This window comes from Colossoma macropomum, unplaced genomic scaffold (assembly GCF_904425465.1).
Source record: "Colossoma macropomum unplaced genomic scaffold, Colossoma_macropomum, whole genome shotgun sequence".
NCBI classification, from domain to species: Eukaryota; Metazoa; Chordata; class Actinopteri; order Characiformes; family Serrasalmidae; genus Colossoma; species Colossoma macropomum.
In genome coordinates this window covers 41116164-41140438 of record NW_023494787.1, presented here as the reverse complement: position 1 = coordinate 41140438, position 24275 = coordinate 41116164, and the positions used below count along the sequence as shown (strand labels likewise).

Below are 24275 nucleotides of genomic sequence, written 5' to 3'. Positions count from 1 at the left end.
TATAGCATGTTAATGTTTAAGTAGCTATCAAGCAGCCCTGCAGAATAATAATGTTTAACTAGCTAACAAGAAGCTAACCCTTATACCATAATAATGTTTTACTAGCTATCAAGTAGCTAACCTTATATTATATCAATGTTTAACTAGCCAGGGAGCTGTTAAACCTGTTTAGTAACATTTAACCGTTTAGCTATCAAGTAGCTAAACCAAATCCTGGTGCTCTGCTATCAACTTTTAACTAGCTATCAAGCAGCTAAACCTGGAGCTAATTAAGGTTTAACTGTATGGCTAACTAACAAGAACCATCCTTTACACTGAACTGGAGCTGTTTAATTAGCTTACATAAACCTGCAACATTGAACTGTTTAATTTCGCTGTTAATCCATACAAATTAGGCCTAAGACATAAACCTTTTCCCTGCACCCCTCTACAGAAGCTGATGGAGAAGTCATTTGCTTTGTTTTTTTCAGTCTGTTCCTTTAACCAACTGTGACCCTCCCACTAGTACCACTGTTGTTTTTCACATCTCTGTCTTTTCTGAGTCAGCCTGGGTCGACACAGAGCAGCAGGGTCCAGCTGCCGTTGATAATGAATTTCAGACTCGCATTACATCACACAACGAATCCAAGAGAGGAAGAGAAAAAGCATGAAAAAGATGGAGAGAGGTGTGTAAAATGTGATTTTCTGAGGTCACCATGATAATCTGCCTTCATTTACCTATGAGACTGAAGGATGAACTGAATTACCGTTCGAGATGAAGTAGCATCTTTATAAATGAAATTTATAATAGTTTTAGTGTCACAGAAAGCTTTGTTCTGGCTGAAATGTCTCAGTAGATGCACAGAAACAGGTGTGAAGTCATAACCCTAGATCTAACCTTAAAGGGCCCATATCATAAAACCAAATCATTTGAGATAGTATAACATACATATATATGTACATGCAAGGCAAGGCATTTCATATACAGGGGCAATTCAGTGTGCTTTATAAAACTAAAAGCAAAAACAACAAAAAAGAAAAAGAAAAACCAAAGGCCCAAAAAATACAAAGTGCAATAGATTTAAATCATAAAACTAATAATATAAAGTAAGTACATCAAGCGAATTACAAAAACATAAAAAGGAAATAAATGATAAATTTTGAAGGTGCAGTGCTAAAACAAAGTGCAGTAAGAATAATGTGTAAGCCTCAGAGCTGTGAAAAGAGAAATGTTTTTCACCTGGTTTTAAAAATTGCTGTGTTTAGAGCACATCTAAGATCTTCCAAACGTACCATTCACTCTCCTAGTACATGTGGTCCACACAGAGAAAATAAGCTGCAAAAACATTCTGAATTTGCTGTTTTTGTTATGTCACGAAAACCAGCGCATGTACATAAATGCCTATTCGGCCGACAGCGTTTTAGCTCCGCCCATTCAAGTCAAAGATATGAGTGTTTGTGCCCAGACTGAAACCATGACATTGCCGTCTGATAGCACAATACAAGGCAGCCAATCAAAACAGAGGTCATGTACCTATAATGCTAATTGGTGGCTATTCACTTTTATTTACTTTAGCAGCATTAGCATTTCTGATTGAAGTGTTCTTTTTACGTTGGTATCCATTGTAATAATCTTTATTTATATAAGACTATTCATGGCAGCTCAAAGTGCTTCACAGACAGTTGATAAAGCTTAAAGTGATATACGAAATTATGAGTATTATTTTAAAATCATATAAGAAAGTGACACAGACCAAATTGAAAGATAAATACTGAAAAACGTGTTAATTAAATGCTAAGTTAAAGAGATATAGTTTTAAATGTTTCTTAAAAGTGAGCACTGAGCTTGACTGTCTAATAAAAGGTGGAATTGAGCTCCATAGATTAGAAGCAGAATAACTGAACGAGGCCTCTCCATGTTTTCTGTATTTTACAGAGGGTGTTTGTAGAAGGTTGGTGTCTGCAGATCTTAGATTACATGCTGGAACCTAAACAAACAGATATTCTGTGATGTAAGCAGTGCTTTAAGGTCATTTAGAGCCTTAAAAACTAGTAACAGAACTTTAAAATCTATCCTGAAAGATACCGGCAGCCAGTGCAGTTCTTTCTAAATGGGAGTGATATGATCTCTCTGTTTTGTTTTGGTTTGAGTGCTGCCATATTTTGTACAAGTCGTATTGTTTTCTTAGGGAACCCAGTAAGAAGAGCATTACAGTGATCAACTCTGCTTGTAACAAATGCATGAACAAGTTTTGCTGTGTCACTCTGAGATTGAAAAGGTTGAACTTGTAGTGATATTTCTCAAATGATAGAAGCTTCTTTAGTGACTGTGTTTACATGCGGGATAAAACAGAGCTCAGAGTCTAAGATCACACCCAGATTTAGTTATTCAGATGTGGTATAAGAAGCTAAAGAACCAAGTTTTTCATAAAGCAGCTTTCTCTGAGTTTCGGTACCAATGATCAATATTTCATTTTTTGTTTTTTGTGATTTAATTGTAGAAAATTTTGCAAGATCCACTGGGAAATATCTGACGCACAGTTAATAAGCTTGTCTTCAGAGTCTTGATCATTAGAAGGAATGGAAATGTATAACTGGGTGTCATCAACATAGCTATGACAATTTATATTTTGTTTCCTAATGTCATCGCCTAGAGCTGGCATGTACAAAGAGAAAAGCAAAGGCCCTAAACTGAACGTTGAGGGACTCCACAAGAAATAAGAAATGTCAAATCTTTTTGATGAATAATTTCCAGTTGAAACCATGAACTGCCTTTTACCTAAATACGATTTAAACCATTCTAAAACTGTGCCAGAGAGGCCAAGCCAGCATTCAAAATGTTGAATTAAAATCTTGTGGTCAATGTTATCAAAAGCTGCACTAAGATCTGAACAAGGCCTCTCCATGTTTTCTGTATTTTACAGAAGGTATTTGCAGAAGGTCAGTGTCTGCAGATCTAAGATCATGCTGGAACATAAACAGACAGACATTCTGTGATGTAAGTGCGGTGCTTTAAGGTCATTTAAAAGAGCCTTAAAAACTAGTAGCAGAATTTTAAAATCTACCCTGAGCGATACAGGTAGCCAATGCAGTCCTTTCTAAACGGGAGTGAGATATGACATATGATCTCTCTGTTTTGTTTTTGTTTGAGTGCTGCCACATTTTGTACAAGTTGTAGAGGATGTATTGTTTTCTTAGGGAACCCAGTAAGAAGACCATTACAGTAATCAACTCTGCTTGTAACAAATGCATGAAAAAGTTTCTCTGCGTCACTCTGAGATAGAAAAAGCTTCAGCTTCAGCAATATTTCTCAAATGATATAAAGCTACTGTAGTGACTGCGTTCACAAGCAGGATGAAGCAGAGCTCAGGGTCAACTTCATTTACTTCATTTTTTAATAAAAGCTGCCATTTCTGGAGAAACAAAAGCACTTTTACAGTCTTGTGTCATCCTGGGGACATTTGATCACCACAGATTGCTAAATACATTCACGCACTAACAGACAGAGACGGACTGATGCAGGTGTAACTTTTGCAGGTGTCACTGACTCGCTCAGCCTGTCGTAACATGTATGCTGTTCTCAGGAGGAGCTTTGTCATCTCACAAGGCCAACAGCAGGCCAACCGTGCGCCTATATCAAAACAAATACCGTCACACACATGCTGACACACACACGCAAACTTGTAGCGCCATGTCTTATAAAACTTCTTCGAAGTAACTGTTTTAGGCAGCTCAAGTTTCTCCAGTCTAACGGGTTTCATCTGGCCACACTTGAACTTAGAGAGGAAAAAAGAGCCTGAAAAACACGAGAGCTGTTTGCTGTTGACAACCTTTCATCTACAGCAGCTCAGAAAAACACTCCATAAAGCAATCAGTACATATTCAGCTCTGCTTGTCCTCTTCTCTGTAGTGTAAATCCAGCTACACTGCTTACAACCTTCAACATTTGAGAAAGAAGCAAGACATTTACACCTGTAATTATTGCACAGTTCACCTTAATTACAGGCTGTAAATACAAAAGCTGCTCATGTAAGTTCATTTTCTTGTGTACCTGAGACGCTCCTGAAGAGGCGGTTTGATACTGTAGCCTGCTATGAAGTTGTGGTTGGAAATACGACAGTCACATGTTTTAACAAGACCCTGCAAGTTCCTTTGACAAGTGTTGAGTGACGTGCAGCTCAGAGTGTAGAATACAAAGGACTAAAGGACAAGAGAGAGAGTCAGTATCTATAACTGAACAATAAACATAATAACACTAAAGCTTAAATCAGAGAGAGAGAGAGAGAGAGAGAGAGAGAGAGAGAGAGAGAGAGCGGGGGGGAGAGAAGAAACAAGAAAGAAAGAAAAAGAAAGAAAGAAAGAGAAACAGAGAAAGAGAGAAAGAAGGAAGAAGGAGCAAAAAGAAAAAAGACAAGAAAGAGAGAGAGAACAAAGAAAGAAGGAAGAGAGAGAAGAAACAAAGAAAGCCAGAAAGAAAGAAAGAAAGAAAGAAAGAAAGAAAAACAGGACGGCAGAAAGAAAGAAAGAAAGAAAGAGAGAGAGAAGAAAAGAAACAAAGACAGAAAGTAAGAAAGACAGAAAGAAGACAGACAAAAAGAAAGAAAGAAAGACAGACAGGATGGCCCACAGAAAGAAATGAGAGAGAGAGAGAGAGAGAGAGAGAGAGAGAGAGAGAAGAAAATAAAGAAGAAAGACAAGAAGAAAGAAAAAGAAAGACAAGAAAGAGAGAGAGAGAAGAAAATAAAGAAAAAAAGAAAGAAAGACATGAAAAAGAATGAGAGAAGAAAGAAAGAAAGAAAGAAAGAAAGAAAGAAAGAAAGGAAAAAAGAAAGAAAGACAGGATAATAAGAATAAGAAATGAGAGAGAGAGAGAGAGAGAGAGAGAGAGAGAAGAAAATAAAGAAGATAGACGAAGAAAAAAGAAAGAGAGAGAGAGAAGAAAATAAAGAAAAAACAAGAAAGACATGAAAAAGAAAGAAAGAAAGAAAAGTGAAGTATAAGTCACTGTTGTATCCACTATTAATTTGTGCCTGGTGCTGAAATGAAGCGTTATTGTTTTCCCACCCATATTAAGACAAAGCCCCGCCCACTACGCCTTGATAGGCTACTAGTTCTGAGTGTGAACTACAAGCCACAGGTGAATTTCTAGTGCATGTATTTACATGTATTACAATATAAAGTATTATTTTTAACTTTCATTTTGCAAAAATAATTTGTATCAAAACACTTTAGAAATCTGTATTTTTGCATTTTCTAAATACTAAAAAACTGCCCGCACAAATATGAAGTAGATGCACAGTGTCATTGTGCTGCATTAGAGCTGTAATTTTTGCTAACTATTGAATTAGCTAATTAGAGTATTAGTGCCCTCTCCTTGAGAACAGTCTGCAGAGGCAGAGGTGGGCAAGGAAATGGAACTAGAGACAGGAATGTTATGGCTGATCCTTTTGTATTCTTTAACAAAGAAGTGACTGTAGTTAATGATGGATATTGCATTTACAATATTTTTACATAATAGTTAATGTTCCTTAAGGATGTTTTTCAATATTTCAAGCCAGCCTAGTACGAGGTTAGGCTTATAGTGAGGTTTAAAAATTACGTATCTAATGACCTCATTATAAAATGTATATTTTGTAGTTAATTTTGATGAGTTCACATTCGGAGCGTTTCGTATTTTATATTAAAAATAACCCACAGTTTGATGCAGTTGTACGCGTCCCCGCTCTACTAGCCAATCAGCACGCAGATGGGCGGGGCCTGTTCGAGTACGGGCGGAGCGAAAGAACGCAGCGCTGGAGTCCGAGCGGAGAAGTTGAAGAAGAGTTGAAGAAGTGAACGACAGAGAAAGAAAAACAACTTCACCGATTCGGTATCGTTACACATCTCCAACTATGGAGTGAGGTGGAGGAGGAGGACGAGCACTGCTGTTTTAAATACATAAAGTACAGCTGGACCTGCTGAAAGTGAGCCGATAGGAGTGGAAACACGATGTAGGGGCTCAGCCGGAGTCTCGCCGCTGGATTTTCCTCTCGCTGTGTGAAAGAAAAGCCCCAGGAGAAGAAAGCAGAAGGGCGGGGAGGCCACCATGCTCTGGCCGCTCTCGGCGTGCCTCTTGGCGGCTCTCGCTCTGTGCCGCTCCGCGCTCTCGCAGTACTCCAGCGACCAGTGCAGCTGGAGGGGCAGGTACGAGCTCATTTGTGTATTATGAGGAGGTTATTTATTTCTGACCAGTAATTACTGTAGGATTCTGGGGGGCAGACAGGCTGCCTTGATATACTGCTGAAGTGCTTAGGACTGACTGCCGTAGAGCCCTCGGCTCTTCCGAAAAACAGACAGTAACATAACTGAGAATATGAGTTGTGGTGCTTGTAGGAGCAGAATCGTAGTGGCCTGTATTATTAGGAGTCATAGTAGTGCAAGTGGTCAGTCATCATTTTTACCACTGCAGTAGAAATAATAGTCAATTTTTGTTCATTTTTCCTGCTATTTCTGATAGTGGCCATCACTATTAAAACAGATGGTTCTTCAAGAGTTCTTTAGTAAAGGGAATTTAGAACCATAAGTTCTATATAGAGCCATTTTCATGCTTAAATAGTTCTTTGCATGGTGAAATGGTTCTTCAGATTGATTGAGAATTTCAAATTTCTGAAAATGGTTCTAAAAAGCACCAAAAGGGTTCTTCTATTGTTACAAGCTTGAAATCGTAATAGCAGCAGAACCCCATTTTCAGAAAGGTTCTATAAAGAACCATATACATCACATTCTCTGTCAGTTTGAAGAATCATTTCACCATGCAAAGAACCATTTAAGCATGCACATGGTTATTAGAGTGTTAATGGATATACAGAACCATTGTCTTTACCTAAGAACCCTTGAAGAATCGTCTTTTTAAGTGTGTAGAAGAACCCTTTCTGGTGCTTTATAGAACCATTTCAAAAAGGTTCTATCTAGAACCATATACATCACATTCTCCATCAATCTGAAGAACTGTTTCACCATGCAAAGAACCATTTAAGCATGCAAATGGTTCTTTGAGTGTTCATGGTTCTGTACAGAACTATTGTCTTAGTAAAGAATCCTTGAAGAACCATCTTTTTTAAGCATGTAGAAGATCCCTTTCTGGTGCGTCCTAGAACCATTTTCAAAAAGTTTCTATCTAGAACCATATACAACACATTCTCCATCAATCTGACGAACCATTTCACCATGCAGAGATGAAGTGATTCTTTGTAGAACTCATGGTTCTAAATAGGTCCATTCCCATTACTAAAGAACCTTTGAAGAACCATCTTTTTTAACAGTGTAGAAGCCAGGAGGTGGGCAAAAAATATAAGATAAGGATACTTAAAGACATTTTTATGATAAATGATATGCATAATATTTTGTTTTTCTCCATTGGTCACTTAGAAAATGAGAAAAAAGACAAAACCAGTAGTGAAATTGAAGTTGTTCAGTGTTCTTTAACTACTAGTGACAATATGTGCTCAACAAAGCATCAAAGTAATGATAAATGTCATATTACCCATCCTTAGTAGCCAGTCATTATTATTATTGTTATTATTACTATTATTAGAAGATTGAGTAATAGTAGCAGTATCACACATAGTAGCCAATGCCTATTTTATTATTAGCATGTTATTATTAGTAGTAGTTGCACTGGAAGTAATGGCCGTTTTGATTGTTGCTCTCATTTTCACAGCTTTCTGTCTTTAAGCTCTGATTTCCCCCATTTGCTGTCCAGCTGCATGACTAATTTCACCCAGTCTTTTTCTGACATTTCTACTGAATTGTGACTCTCACTCTTACTCTTACTGTAGGCCTTCTACTGCTTTTTCTCTGTAGGGGAACCACACCAAAATACATTATTAGTAATTATCAAATGACTGAATTCTCTCTTTTAAATGAAAATGATGTATTTATTATGTACTCTTTATTTGTTATATGTTCTATTTTTGTTCCAAGAGTTTGTTTACTTGTTTCCTCGAAAAAAAGTGCTTCTGGCAAGAAATAACAGTCTTTAAATGGTATCTCAGGAGTTTTGTAGTGACCATAGCAGACATGGATGTAGTTATATATCATATATGAAAGTAAGAGAGAAAGTTGGATGACGTGACCTGTAATAGGCCTGGAAATCTATGCCTACAGTCTATAATACACTTATTGACCAATAAACATAGGTTATATTATATGCTACTTCACAGTAATACATTTTTTTAAATAGCTTGTTAATTACCTCAGGCCACTGAAGTTGCTGCCCTTTTTACTGCACCATGTTTGTTTTTCTTTCCTCTGTCATTTCTAATAGTTGGCCCCATTAAAAAGAAGTATAGCAATAAACTAGGTGGCTCTCCTCACCAGTGCCACCACAATAAAAGCCCAATAGTGTGAGATTGAACATGGAGCACTTTTTAGTCTGTGACAGTAATCTGGTGTTGATTAGCCAGGCCTTAAGATGGTCTCTCATTACAGCACACAGCACTGATGTGTTTCAGACTCTCTTAATTAAAGAGGAGTTGCTCCCTTGGGCCTGCGCTGCACATGTGCAGCTCTCGCCATGTTATTCACGTCCATTTTAGTCACCATGACTCGTTTTGGTAACCAAGCTGTCTGAGATTGGGTGTCTCCAGCTAGCCCACATCCAGTGATCCAGGATTACTGGAGCCTACAAGGCAGATAGGGATGGGATGATGTGCAGTTTTTCTTATCTAGATGTCAGTGATCAGAATTATAACGGTTTTCAGGAGTGTTAGGCGGGAATGGATAGAATTCAACACCACAGTCTTAGCTTCTTATCAGATGATGTTTCATTTTAAGGTAGTACTGGTTCTCTATGCTAAAAGAAATGTCTTACAATCCTGACAGAGGAATCTTACACAGCAGTGTAAACGTTACCCAGACAGAAAGGACGTTTCCAGAAAGGAATCTCACAATTTATTTAGTTTTTTATATATTTAAACTGTTATTTCAATGCATTCTAAATTAGGCTGCAAATGACATTCATTGCAGGTAAACAGGTAAAAAAAAAGAGTTTTTACTTTCTATCAACACTGCTATTACCAGCATAGAAGATACACATCATCCTCTAGTATTTAGTATTATCATGTTGTTGTTAAAGTATAAGGTTACTGTTCAGCCCCTAAAAATACCAGGCTTGTTACTTCCTAAGGCTTTTTATTCAGTAACTTCATGGACTACAGTACAGACCAGCTTAAAGGGGAATTCTTGCAACACTTCTGCATTATTCATTTGGTAAGATGTATGATAAACAAAGTCATTCAGGGTGGTTTAATGTGAAATGCTCCATTCCAGACTAATTTACCAAGTCATAGTTGTTCACAGTGGTGGTGATAGGAACCAGACGTCTGAATTTTTAGTTAAATGTCTCTAAAAGCTACAACACAGATGGCAGAAAGGTACATATAAACGCTCAAAATACGCCTGTATCTTTAATGGCGGTTTTGGAGACATTTAGAAAAATCTGTGGAATTCCACATGAATTTATTTTGGTGTGCAATAAAAGTTTGCATCCCATTTAAGAGGTTGAAAAGCACATTAAAATTTCACCACATTGATCCAGTTTTTATTGAACCTCTCAGATTTCCTCATAACGCAACGCAATATGCATTATTTCCTTTCACTGCGACTTTTTAAAAAGGCAGCGATTGTATGTGTTTATCAGAATGATTAAAATCTGAAACTGTATAATTATCATGGGGTTTTATACCCAGTATCCCTGGAGGCAGATGGCTCTTTTTTCTGTGCGGAGCTGGAAGTGAGCCGCTGAGCTCAGGCTGCAGCCCTGTGGAGGATGGCGGCCGGGGTGGTGGAGAGGGGCTCTTTGTGCCGGACGGGGAGCTTCCAGGCTCTTTGAGGAGCTGAAAGCTGGGGGAGGTTGGGTGCGTGACCTGCATTTGCACTTGCATGCTCTGGCCTCGGCTACTGTTTCAGCACTCGTCTGTGCCGAGGCTTGTGCGTCCCCGGGATTCATTGACTTCGGTTTCAAAAATCCTACCCAAGGCAGCGCGCCAGTGGTCGGCCTTGCCAAAGCGTTGGAGGGAACGGTTGTGACAAAGAGAAAGTGTGGATGAGAGTGTGTCTGTGTGCTAGGGATGGGTGGGTTACTGGGTTTAGTGATACACTATATGGCAAAAAGTATCCAGACAGCCTTCTAATTGGTGAATTCAGCTAGTTTAATGCACACAGTTTGTATAATCTCCACAGAAAAGCAGTGCCAGTAAAATGGGACACTCTGGAGCAGCCGCACATGAGCCTACGGTCACCATGCCCAATTCCAAGTGTTGGTTAGGAGGGTATAAAGCCCCCCAGCATTGTGTTCTCTGGTGTGATGAAGCTTTATCCAATACCTTTGGGATGAGCTGAAGTGTCTGTCATTCAGCATCAGTACCTGACCTTACCACTACTCTTGTGGCTGAATGCAGTCATATCCTCACTGCAATGTTCCAACATCTAGTGTAAAGTCTTTTCAGAAGGGTAGAGGCTGTTACTGAAGCAAAGGAGGAACAAACTCCCTATTTTCAGAAGAAACCTTGCATGAGTAGGACATATAGTGGACATATGGTGTATAACACAGTATGAAATCCAATGGTGTTTCACATTTTAATAAATCTGAAAACGATGTACAGTTACAGACTGTAGGTTTACAGTCTTACTACAAAGCTTGCACCACTAAAACATGTTTACACCGTTATAATCTGAATAGTAAACAGAATATGTGCTGGGTATAATTTACTTAAACTGTAAAGGATTTTTGCTGTTATAAAGTAATATAAGAGGTTCACCAGAAAAAAATCAAGCATCAAGTCCAAAACAATAGATGAATGGATGTGCTGGCCTTCTTGGTGGAAAACAGGCCTGGAGTTGAGTTTATAGAAAATAATAGCATATAAATCACAGTTGCAATAGTAGCCAGAAAAGCTGCAATTTGATATTCCCCCCAAATTGTTTAACCCTAGTTCAAGTTCATGTGAATGCTGCATCCACATGATGAAAAGAATGTTATTGAATTATTGAAAGTATTAAATATAATTATTACAAGTAAAACATACAAATCATATGGCTATAACACAATGGCAAAAAAATCTTTGTTTAAGGTCAAATTTGGGTAAATAAGACAAATGCAAATAATCGCCTGTAATAAATGTGTCTTGTTTGACAGCTTTGGGACCAGAAATCTTTATACTGTGCCATTCCCAGTCTAGTATGTGCGGTTGTGTAAAGATCGGTCTAGCTGTGGTCTTCACGTGACTGGTCATGCAGCAGGTTATGCGCATGGCTGTAACACCTTGTGTGAGCGGATATGAAGATATTAACTGCATTCTTTCAGCCCCGAGACAATCCTCTGGCATGAGGCTCGGCTTGGAGGCAGTTCAGGCACAAACCCTTCTCAGTCATTAGCTTAAAGTGCTGAAGTTTCTTTTGATGCTTAGTCTTTATTAAAAAGTGAAACTGACAGTATTTCCAACCACCGTCATTCAGTGGACTTCAGTGGATAACAGCTCACCAAAGAAACGTCTTATAAAAAAAATCAAACAAGAGTTTCATGAAAAGTCCTGTATTGTAATGATGTATAAAAATGTCATAATTACAAGGTAAATTACACTTAGTTGCCTAATGAATTACATTTACATCTGTATTTGCCATTGACAGGTTCAAGTTTGTACTTTTTTTCTGCATAACAAGACTATAGACAATGATAACTTTTCATTTAATTGAAATATGAATAAAATATCTGCTTAGAAACACAAATGTGGATTGAAAGTTTAGAATCTGCACTTTCCACAGATTTTCTCTGTTGGATTCAGTGACCTGTGACTGAGAAATAGTATCAAATTACACCATGGATTTTGTTATTGTGGTGATATCTGCGACCTCTCAAAGTTAAAGCACATCTGAATTTAAAATTTCCCCCCTACATCTTCTTTAATGTTCCTACCCCCCCTTGTTTATCCTGCAGTGGGCTGACCCATGAAGGACATACGCGGGACGTGGAGCAGGTGTATCTCCGGTGCTCACAGGGCTCCCTGGAGTGGCTGTACCCAACTGGGGCCATCATCGTCAACCTGCGACCCAACACGGCCTCCCCAGCCGCTGGCCTGCTCTCCGTCTGCATCAAGCCGTCCCGCGAGTCCAGTGGAACCCATATCTACCTGGACCGACTGGGTAAGCTGCGGCTGCTGCTCCGCGAACGCGAGCAGGCTGAAGGGAAGGTGCACTGCTTCAGTATCCAGGAGGGAGCGCTCTTCATCGAAGCCCTGCCCCAGAGAGACATCAGCCGAAAAATCACGGCCTTCCAGTATGAACTGGTCAGCCACAGGCCTGGAGTGGACCCCAATTCACTGTCTGGTACGATGGACAGTTGTTTTGTTTTATCTCTCCTCTGGATTTGCAAGTTTATATTCCCTTCATGTGTTCTTCTATAATCGTTCTGTTGCTGTGGTTTCAGGGTAAAGGGTTATTAATGTGGCCTCTACTTAGCGTTTGTTTGTTTTGAATGAGTGAATGGAAAATGTACATTTTCTCATTTAGTAACTGATATCTTTACCTCAGAAAGTATCTCTGGATCCACATGGTTTAAATGAATGTTTTTGGGGAGAAATCAGATCCACACAATTTTCCACTTACACTTAATGTCATGTTTAATATCATCTTTAGTTTTGAACTGGTAATAATGTAGTCAACAAGTAATGGAAGTTCATACTCTTCCAATTAGCATAACTAAATTATCACTTTCCTCAAACAAATCTATGGAAATTCACACTTCAAGGTCACTGGTAGCCAGCTGAGTTGTTAAGTAAATGCAAACAGACTTGCTCATGTGGGTTTAGACACTGTACGACATACTGTTATTCATAAAAATGAACAGAAGATACTGAAAATAATGGTGCTTTGAATTTACATGACGCAGATGCGCTAATCAGTTGCATGTGAATAAAATTCACATTTCACAACATAGTAATGTTGAGGGGAAAACTGCAGTTATTTTTTTAGGGCTGATTTATTGATTTTTCAAATGACTTCGTCCCAGCCCTAATTTTTCTTAACTTTAATCCTTTAACAGCGCAGCCACTGCAATATGAACCGTGTTTGCTGTTAGATAGTGAAACGGCATATAGTTTGTTTTCCTAGCGATCCAGTGTACGTCAGAGTCCCGCTGAGCCGCTGTGGGCAGCTGCTTGCTGATACTCGTGATGTGCGCTGGGTGGGGAGCCCACCTCATTTTCAAAACAGGGGTTTTCTTATTTTCCTACTGCGCACCTGCCAAAATCGCACGGCTTCAAGCAGCGCTAATACGAGGTGGCTTTGTTTTTTTACTCCAAACAAAACAAAAATGTCTCTCTTCAGTACATGTTTCTCATTGCACGTCCTCAGAGTTAGCATGTCAAACTAGGATTGATAAACAGCGGTCATTAATGGTGTGGGTACGGGTGGATAGTGAAATGGTATTTTGAGGCTGGAAGCCTCTGTATGGTATTTGCCTGTGGTTTGTTGAGGCCAGTTTGTCTCAGGATGTAGAAGGATTCAGCGAGATTCAGGTTGCACTCTATTAGCCACATGTTTGGCGTCCAGCAGTTGGACTGGAGATATCTTCGCTGTCCAAAAAAAAAAACATTTATCTCCATTTTTCTCAATGTTTATTTTTCTACATTATTTGAACACAGCAGCTGCCCTTTGTACTGTGTCAAAATGTCATGATTAATGGACAAATAGAAATGGAAATAGAAATTCCAAGATCACTTGGAATAAAACCTCTTTACATACTTACATGCAAAGTTTAATTTGGAGATACTTGTTTTTCTTTGGACAGTGAAGAGATACAGCTATACCAGTATGTACTGCTGGGGCTAGAAAGGGAACTCAGCGTTGTCAATAATATTTTCCGTTATTATCAATAAATGTCATACAGTGTCCAAAACCACATAAGCAAGTCTGTTTGAGATTACACAACAATTTGACACGGTTTGAGGCGAGTGTCTGATGATTTAGGCATGCAGTTTGCACAATGCTAACTGCTTTTTTAGCTGCACTTGGAGGCCAAAAATGCCTTGGCTGAGCGACGGAATTTGGGGTAGAGGAAAAATTGTGCAAATTTCACCCAAGGCTTAGAACCGAGGCCGCAATTAAGCAAAATGGAAAGTTTGGTCTTGACAAGTGTTTCATTTCCCTGTACATGGCTTGTCCTACTGTACTATACTAGACTGTAAACACCTGCTCATCCAGCATTTCTGCAAGGATATTAATAGGGGGGTTTGTCTCCCTTTTGCTGCAGTAAATGCCTCTTCAGGGAAGGCTTTACAATATATGTTGAAACATTGCTATGAGGATTTGATTGCATTTAGCACTGGATAACTAGTTCTAGATCACAAATTCCACTGCAAAACATCTCGGTAGTATTAGATGGAGCTCCATCACCCCAGAGAATACAGTTTCACTGCTCCATAGCCCAATGCTGGGGGGCTCTATACCCCTCTAGCCAACATTTGGCATTAGACATGGTGACCGTAGACTCATGTCTGACTGCTCTAGAGCGCCCCACTCTATTGGTCAGTACTTTTCTAAGGAGATTATACAAGCTGTGTGTGCAGTTGAACGCCTGTGTCAGCAATGGCTGCACCTGAAAGTAGCTGAAATCATTCATTGGAAGTGGTGTCTAGATACTTTTGGGACATATATTGTATGTTCACTGGATCCTAGTCAGATTTATACTTGTATTTTATTTGTGCCAGTGATGATGAATCACAGTTACTGATTGCATCTCCAATATTAAGCAATAGCGGTATTGCTCAAAATGAAAAACAGTTATGATCTTAGGCAGAACTGCAAAGCTCTACTTGGCGTCAACTTAAGCTGGCTAACCCAAGAATCCAGGCGTGCAGTGAATCCCTCAGGTCTGTAAGGTGACCTGTTTTTCTTTCTGCAGTCGGGTTGTTGTCTTTCTTCAGCTCACGAGAGCTAACCTGCTGAGCTGGGACCGCGCTGCTCTCCATCACCGTGGAATGTGTCTGACACCAGATGTTGGGAGGACATTTTATCTTCATCTTTTTTGCCAACTCTGTCTTCCTCTCCGCTCCTCTTTTCCCCTCTCTTCTCCTCTTTTCTGAAGTGGTGGGGATGGCAAGAAGAATGGAGCTTATGAAGCTTTCCTCCATTAGCGAGGAATGCAGCGGGGTCCAGATGTTGAAGGGATCCTGTCCCCCCATTCCTGCAGCCCCTGGCTGTGTGTGAAGTGGTTGAGCTGACGGCTGTGCAGCGTTTTTGTGGGCCGGTCAGGGCTGCTGACTCAGATGCCAGCCCATTCCTGCGGTTCCTTTTCAACTTTCCGACATCAGAGCCACAGCAGAACTCGGAGAGGGAAAGACTTCTGCTCTCCAGATTCTGAGCTAGCGATCAGAGACAAACTCCACGGCAACAAACACCATGGTGACAAATGCCACGGCGACAAACGCCACAACAAGAAAGGCTATGGCGGCAAACGTCACGATGATGCACGCCACAGTAAGGAATGCTCCAGATCAATATCTGGACAGTGGGCCTGGGTGATAAATCGATAGCGATAATTCTAAAAAATCAAACTTTTTTAGAAACACATTTGAGGTATTTTCAGGAAAATGAAATGTGTCGTTCTTTTACTCAATTCAGTATTAGCAGCAAGAGCTTGAACTTTGAACAGCTGCTTGATTGGTACACAAGCAAGCGATGTTTCTGTAATATTCTCAAGGGAGAAGAAGTCTAGCCATTCACTTGCAACAGCACAAACTAGTAGAGCTATTAGGAGAGTCATGAGAGTTAGTTGGCTAGCTATTTTCAGTGTTGAACTTATGAAGTGCAAAAAAGGTCATGAGTGAGGAAAAAAAAGAGATCATTATTCAGTTAAAATGTGGACAAGGAAATACTACTTAGAGTTCAAATTTGAGCGTTAGGAAATGCATACAATGATTATTAATAGTTATTAAAATCAAATGAAATGGCAAAATGTATTGTGATAAAGCTGTGATATCGCCCAGCCCTACACAGTCAGCTGAGAGGTTACAGACCCTGAAACCTGGGCCGTCAGCTGCTGTTGGTAAGCGCATGCCTGGATGGCCTCTGACCCTGTCAATGGTGCGCTGTGCCTTGGATTGCAACAGCAGCTGACCTTTGACTCGCTGTACACACTCAGCCATCCTCCAGCCCAGACAAGCCTTTCCCCAAAATAACCCATATGCTAAAAGGGTCATGCTCTTGAAGCTGTGTGAAGATAGGCAGCTATTTTAAATCACTTTTCTTGCTGTGGCTCTCCTGGAAGAAACTATTCAAGTCAATGCGTGGAAAGAAGGGCAAACAGCAAAAATATCTTGCTCTCTCTCTCCCCCTTTGTGAACCCTGCACTTCTGCCCTCGTAAACTCATTATGCCATGCTTGTTAATACCCCCCTACCACCACCACCACCCCAGTGTTGTTTGTAAGGCCCTTACCCACCTGCACTAACAGACGGCTAAACGTTTCGGCCATGTGTGGAGGATCTGAGAGCTTTCTGACCACAGCCTGCCGTTGCTGTTGCTGACAGAGCAGTCCTCAGCCCTGCCATGTCCTGACCGCACCCCGGTCCACACTAAAGCAAACGGCAGTACATAAATCCGTCCACTCAGGCACCTGAATGTCGGAGGCTCAGGCTTTTCGCTACACCACACATCTTGAACCGTGTTGAATTTTGTAATAGACCTGCATACAGAAGAACAGCATGTCCCTTTGTTTTTGCTGAAACAACATTCCTGTTAACCAGTCACTGTTGTCAGATGCTATCCATGCCTTCAGCTCCTCCCTGAGCCATGTTGAGAACACCAATCGGTTTTTCCACTTCAGTTCATAAAACTAAGCAAAACTGTTGAAAATGGTACAAAAATCATTGACTATAATTAGCCGCAGTCAATTATTTAAACCCTAACAAGCCTTCTTAGTGTTTCTGTGTGCAGTTAGCTAACATTAGCTAACCCCCAAAGCGCACCCTTTTCCAGAGTGGTACAGCATTGTGCACCACTCAAATTTCAGCTCACAAAACAGAACAAATCCCTTAAAAGAACTGCAGATGCTACTGTTTGATTCATTCAGATAAGGTCTGTTAGTAGTCTGTATTTCTCCTGAGCGAGATAGTACAGTACCTAGCAGAGCTAACATTAGCTAGCTGGCTAGGGAGCTTGCAAGTTAGGTTAATGAGTTAGCTTGCTAATTAGGTGGCTAAAGAGGTGGCTTGTAGTTTTTATGCTTCTTTCTTTAGACGAAACAGATAAGAAACTCTGACAAAAACATAAAGACATAAGGTTCTTCAGGTTCCAGAAAGTTCAGACATCTATAGTTCTTAAATATAACAATACATAACGTTAGCAAGAAGCTAATTTGCTTACCTAAAGTCCAATGTTTTAAACTTTCATGACTGGTTGAATATTTGAAAATTATGACTCATCCCTAGATGGTTAAAAAAAATATATTTTAACGTATATTGATATATTAAGTATATGGAATTATATACGTATAACTATTTAAGACGTTTTGACCATTTCTATTGGTCCATTCATCACCAAATGTTCATACAACGGAAAAGACAGGGTTTGACCTGACAGCAGCAAGCGCGCCCTGTGCCAGCTCAACACTTCCATAAGACTCCCCCCAGTCAGAGTTGCCAACACACACAGTGTCGCAGTGTTTCAGGAGCTGTGGCTTTGGGCACTGCTTTAATTCAAGAAGACAAATAAACTGCAGTTTCAGTTGCAATGATTGCTTTCTTGGAATCACATGGAGCTTTTTTTGCCGTGCCTTGTCATTAGCTTACACGCAGTGCTTTAAGCGTCTTACAGTGTACTAGTGCACAATCCTCTTAAAGTTTTCACTAGTGCTGCTGGTCATAGTGCTGCATTGTTTTCAGATAGAATCAGCTGGTTCTCATTTGCTGTGGAGTGTGCAGGCTCTCTGTATGTGTGTTTTTAGTGGCAGCTCTCTTTTCAAGGTGATCCCGCCCCCTTGGGCCTGTTGCTTTTGTGTTTTAATGAGGAGTTTTTACTACATGTAGCTGAATGGCTCAGTGTGCCTGGAAATCAGAAAACCATGAATGCAAGGACAGTCAGTAGTGTAGGGTCAATAAATAACCATCTGCAGCATTTATTTCATTTCCAGTAAAAACATCCATTGAATAAACTTTTTTTTTCAGCATTGGGATATATTTAAGGAAGTGACATTGCAGTTTTCACTCTTTTTGCTTTCTGTTTTTCAAAGAAATCTGTAGGGAAGTTCAGTCTTAGAAGTTGGTTGCATTTTCTGCTTTTCGCAATCCAAGTAATGCCAGATGTATTCAGTGATGTTGAGGTCTGGACTCTGGGGTGGCCAGTCTATTGTTCTGAGAACACCAGCAGCTTTTTTGTTTTCTTTTCTCAGTAAGGGCTTCTTCACAGCCACATGTCCACATTCAGACTCATAGTGTTGAGTTGTTTTCTCACAGTGGAAGGATGGACAGAAACACCTGTGGATTTTTTAGATCTGAAACAAGAGTGGAGCTTGATTTTCTCCTCTCTCTCCAAGATGAAAGTGCTGGTGACAGATTTGGTGGTCTACCAGCCATTGCAGGTTGTTAGGGGTCCTATTTCCATATTTTCCTTTGACCTTTCCCTTCTTTATGCAAGTGGGTTATCTCGTATCTCATCTCCTCAGAAATATCTCCTGAAAACTGAATAACTTGCACTTTGCGATTTTGACTGGAAATTAAATAAATGAAGGAAGTCTCTGACTTTTACACAGTATTATACATGTGTATGTGTGTGTGTGTATATGTGTGTGTGTGTGTCCTTGCGTACGTGTGGCTTGTGCCTGAGGCACAGAGCTCAGTGTGTTTGTGATTTAGCAGCAGGTCTTTGTTAAGTAATGAAACTGTGGGCAGCAATGGCCTCACAGCCAGTGTGATCTCATGCACAAATTAAACAAACAAGCTCTATAAAAGCCAGCTCTTTCTGCACATTGCACAATGAAAAATCCTGCAGGCAGCTCAGGTTTGTGATTAAGGCCATTGTTACAAGCCCTGGAAGAATAATCTGTGATCTGGATTGTAGGTCCAGGAATGATTAGTGGTTTTTATACAATAGTTAGTTGTGACCACACAATCTGATTGATTGAAAAGATTGTAGAGTTATTATATGTGATAACAACAGATAACCTGTATCATTCCACTGACTGATGGTTACTAAGTAACAATGATGGTCAAAACATGCCACTTGTGGTAACTTTCGATGATGAAAACAATATAATTGAAACATTGTTTCATGCTTTTTTGTGCTCCTTTTTTCTTTACTTTGGCAAAACAGTTGAATGAAAGCAATAGAACGCTCAAGGTCATTGGTTATCATGTTTAACAGCTCGGCCCTCCCATGTTCTGGTGCTTAAGTTTGTCACAGAGTCATGTTTCTGATTTGACTCATGAATGTATGTGTTGTTCCCTACAGCATCCTGCCAGCCTTGCACTGATGCTGAACTGCTTCTGGCTGTCTGTACCAGCGACTTTGGTAAGCAACACTTTCTACTATCGTTAGCTACTGTGCAAACGTTTTAGCCACCTGACAAAATTATAATTAAAATGCGAATTATCTAAACAGTAAGCATTTATTTAACCCAAACAAAATATTAATATTAAAATAAATCCAAGTAATATTCAGTCAACAACTAGTGATTTTTTTTGTGTTCACTTAATCATTCGGACATCACAACAGTGGAATAAAATGGGTGAGGTTTGGTAATATTTCCAACAAAGCAAACTGTTTTTTTTAACTAAAGTTTTTACTAAGAAAGATAGCAAGATCTAAACTGCCTCCTGTTTAATATGTGAAGTTGTTGCAAAGTAACAAAGAAAATATCCTCATTTATTAAAAACATTTTGAAAATGAAAGGTGTTCACATATTTTTGACAAGCTATATAGTATGTTACTATACTGCCTTAGATACCTGTCTTAGCAATTTTGCCTGTACTACTTATGGCTATCAGCAGAGACAGTGACTCGGATTGAGTCACACTCAGGTCACATTTTAACTGACTTGACATGGACTGGCCCTTAACTGACTCGTAACTCGGCTCGGATTCACACTTAACTGACTTGTAACTCAACTCGTACTCACCCTTAACTGACTCATAACTCAATTCGGACTCACCTTTAACTGACTTGTAATTTCACTTGGACTCGCCCTTAACTGACTCGTAACTCAACTCGGACTCACCATTAGCTGACTCGTAACTCAACTCTGCCTCACACTTAACTAAATTATAACTCAACTTGGACTCAAACTTAACTGACTTGAAACTCAACTCGGACTCACCTTTAACTGACTCGTAACTCAACTCACACTCGCCCTTAACTGACTTATAACTCAGCTCGGACTCACCTATAACTGACTCGTAACTCAACTCGGACTCACCCTTAACTGACTCGTAACTTTGACTCACCCTTAACTGACTTGTAACTCAGCTCAGGCTCACCTTTAACTGACTCATAACTCAGACTCACCTTTAACTGACTCGTAACTCATCTCAGACTCACCCTCACTGACTTGGATTCGAGACGTAAGGATTAGCTTTTACACTAGTTAGCTAGTATATTTGCTGTATGAACTGTTTGCTATACAGACTAACCAACCGTTTTAAGTTGTTTTGCTTTTTTCCTTTAAAAACCTCATTTACTGTGTGAAGTACTCCAGGTTAGTCGTTCAGACTGAAGGATTTCCTATAATAAAGGCTCATTATTTGAGGCTGTATTTAGTAGGGCTGTACTTTCGTAGTGCCTACAGCTAATAATGAGACTAAACTAAATTTTCAACTAAAGACTCAAGACTCAACTCGCACTCATACCCCAGAGACTAAAAACACAACTTGGACTCACATGAAGTAACTTGTGAACATCTCAAGCTAACAGTTTTGGTTACCATGGTTTCACACTGTTACTATGACAGGGAAAACAATGTAATATAGGTTTTTAAGTCTTCTAACATTCACATACTCTCTCTCTCTCTCTCTCTCTCTCTCTCTCTGCAGTGGGCCGCGGCAGCATTCTGGGGGTGGAGCAGGAGGAAGAGCAGACATCAGTTGCCGTGACACTGACTCGTCTGTACAGGCAGAAGAGTCAGGTGTTTGTGTCTGGAGGCGGACGGGCCAAGCGTTTCACAGGCCGGGTGAAGATGCCCCGCAAGTGTGGGGTGAAGCCGGGCGAGGGCGAGTTCCTCTTTATTGGGACAGTGCGTTTCGGGGAGGCGTGGCTGAGCTGTGCCCCGAGATACAGGGACTTCCTTCAGCTGTACCAGGACGCACAAGAGCGAGGGACCAACCCCTGCCACATAGACACAGACTGAGAGAAACACTGTGACTTTACTTTCCAGAAAACCACACAAACAGCCTCGTCTGGAGGAACCCAGACAGAAACAGCCTGTCTTTGTCCCTGTCTCTCCATGTGGACTGCTGAGTTTATAAATCGGTGCCCGGTTGCATAAAAACCCTAAAAGTTCAGTATTTTCTTAAATTATTTCCTTAAGTTTTTCCAATGATAGGGCTGCACAATATATTGTCTGTTAATTGTTATTGTGATGTTTCTGTTCGCATTACTTAAATCACAGAAGGCTGCAATATGCTGAGTAGCCAAATGAATGTTTCTGTGGGTGTATAATCTAATGATAATTGTTTTGGTCACACTAATGCAGGCCAATCTTCAACTATGTTTATGGCTGATACCAGTACATTTTAAAAACTTTCAAGCATATCCCAATTGCTGTATGTAGCAATATAATCACAATACCGGTATATTGTTCACATCAGTCAGCTCTAATCCTTAGAAGGCCCTCCTTAAGTGTAGTCCTGTGCCTTAGTGTACAAAGTAAACAATCATTGAGAGTGATTTGATGTGAACTGGTTCATTGTAGAGAAACTTACAGACTTATTTCTTTACAGTGGTGGTGATAGGAACCAGGAGTCTCAATGTCTTTAGTGTTTTATATGTAGTGATGAAATAGTGGTAAATCTGAAAGAAGAAGTTTTCTTTGAGGCCTCACAACACCCTGCATGTAGCTCACCATGCATGTATAAAAGAATATTTTAGGCCAAAAACGTAACACAGCCAGTCTCAGAGAACCAAGTAACATATTTGTCAACATTTTGTGTAGTCGCTTTCTGTGATGTAGCTTTTATAGGCGTTAAACTCTAAAGACGTCTGGTTCCTATTACCACCACTGTGAACTATTCTGGCTTGGTAAGTTTCTCTGAAATGACATTTTTCACATTACACCACACCAATGAATGCAGTGTCCCACAAAGAGCGTTTTGACAGAGAAAACCCCGTACATCATTTGAATGGAGACAAGTAGATGTGTTTTGTGATTTAACAAAAATTATTGACTCAACAAACATGCACTTCTGCAGATAATGCAAGTTTTAATTGCACTATGATTTTTCTGTAACTGGAATTGTTTGGGTAGTTGCTGTGTTATGTACTATTCACATAACACAGCATTTTGTGTTATGTGACAGAGTGACAGAGCACTATAAAGTGAATATCAGCATTAAAACTCCCTAGCAAATGCAGCAAAAACTGCAGTAAAGTATTTAAGAGCTTTAAGAGAGGAAAACATTTTAAAACATTTTGCTTTATGCAACAGGCTTACAGTTCTGTGCAAAATTCACCCTTCATTTATTTAATTTCCAGTCAAAACAGCCATTAAGTGTTTTTTGTTTTCTTTTTATATAAAATATTGTCATCTTTTAGTGTCAGGAAACAAAGGAATGCATAGAAATATAGTCAAATTACACAGAAGTCTGAGAAACTAAATATAAGGCCAAATGTTTTAAGTATTTAGTTTATCCAGACTTTGCCTTTATTACAGAATTAATTCTTTTCAGTTTTTTAAAGAAATCTGTTGTGATGCCTTTCAACACCCCCAAAAGTTCAGTCTTAGAAGTTGGTTGCATTTTCTAAACTCAGACATATTAATTTTTTAATTGTTTTTGTCACTTTTGGAAACTCCTGTTTCTTCACCTATTTTCATTTGACTTTCTCCTTCCTTACGCAAGTGAATTATCTTACATCTCCTCAGAAACATGTCCTGACAAATGAGCAGCTTGTATTTAATGGCTGTTTTGACTGGAAATGAAGTAAGTGAAGGGTGGTCTCCGACCTTTTCCTTAAGGGATAATCAAGGGATCAGAATGGGTTTTTATGTAACCAGGCACAGCAGACTCTGCCTCAAACTTCTCACTTTCTCTCCTTCTGCTTTCCACGACAGGAACTCTCAAATCTGTACAGAGGGCTAAAGTTGGACTTGCGCTCCCCGAGCCACTTCCCTCTTCGTCGCCCTCGTCTCTTAAAATGTCTTAAAAATGACATTTTCTTGTATTTTTATGCCTTAAGGTTGATGGTCACAATGTAGCAGACCTCCATGGTAAATGTGTAAACAAAAAAAAAGAAAGAAATGTGAAAGAACATTCTACAATGGAAGTCTCAAATGCTTTTGTAAAAAGCTTGTTTGTACAGTTTTGCAGTTGTTTCTTATGACAGAAATGTATTGAAGAAGAAAAAAAACCCTGCTTTTTATTTTAATTTTATTTTGTAAGAAAAGTTTTTGAAGTGCGATTCTCAGCTGCGCCTTGTTTTCAGGCAGCTGAATTGCAAAGATGTTTTTTTTTTCTTCAGAGATTAAACCATTTTTCTCTGCGGAATCAATCCATGTGTTTTTTTTTTTTCCTGTAAATTAACACAGCTGCATGGTATCGTTTTCATAAAAATTCTGCACTGCTGCAAATATCTTCAGAGCCGTATTACCACAAGTGATTATACACATGGCAGAGTGTGTGTTTATAAGCTTTCTGTTAGTCAGACAACCAAAACCTGCACCGTGCTCCATCATCCCTTTAAGGCCATTCCTAAGTGGGATAAGCTATGGGAGCCAAAGCAGCTTTGATATTTTTCTGTCATTCCTCAGTAAGTCCTTAGGGGATGACGTGATAGGTCAATGTATTGGTAACATTATTTCTGGGCATCCTAATCTATGCATCTTAAACTACTGTGAATGAATGCTGTGTTTTTTCTTTATTAATTTCCAAGAACCCACAGCCAGCCATTTTCCATAAACCATCTCCATAAACACAGCTTATGGTTTGCAGTGAATAGTCGATCACCACACCATTAAAAACAGGCCAGCTAGTTGTCTATCATCTCTGTTATTTTAGTGTTTGTTTCATGTCGCACATTGTGCTCACATTACCCTTAGGTTTATTCTGCATTAACATT

General features: G+C 39.6%; 1 protein-coding gene across 1 annotated transcript; it reads left to right on the top strand.

Annotated features, from left to right (window-relative positions):
* The first annotated feature begins 5748 nt into the window (after positions 1-5748).
* Positions 5749-23704, top strand: metrnla (meteorin like, glial cell differentiation regulator a). Its single transcript, XM_036567387.1, has 4 exons — positions 5749-6162; positions 11954-12342; positions 19461-19520; positions 21038-23704. Exons 1-4 carry the CDS (start codon positions 6065-6067, stop codon positions 21349-21351), a joined length of 861 nt encoding a protein of 286 aa, XP_036423280.1. The 5' UTR covers positions 5749-6064; the 3' UTR covers positions 21352-23704.
* The last annotated feature ends 571 nt before the right edge of the window (positions 23705-24275 follow it).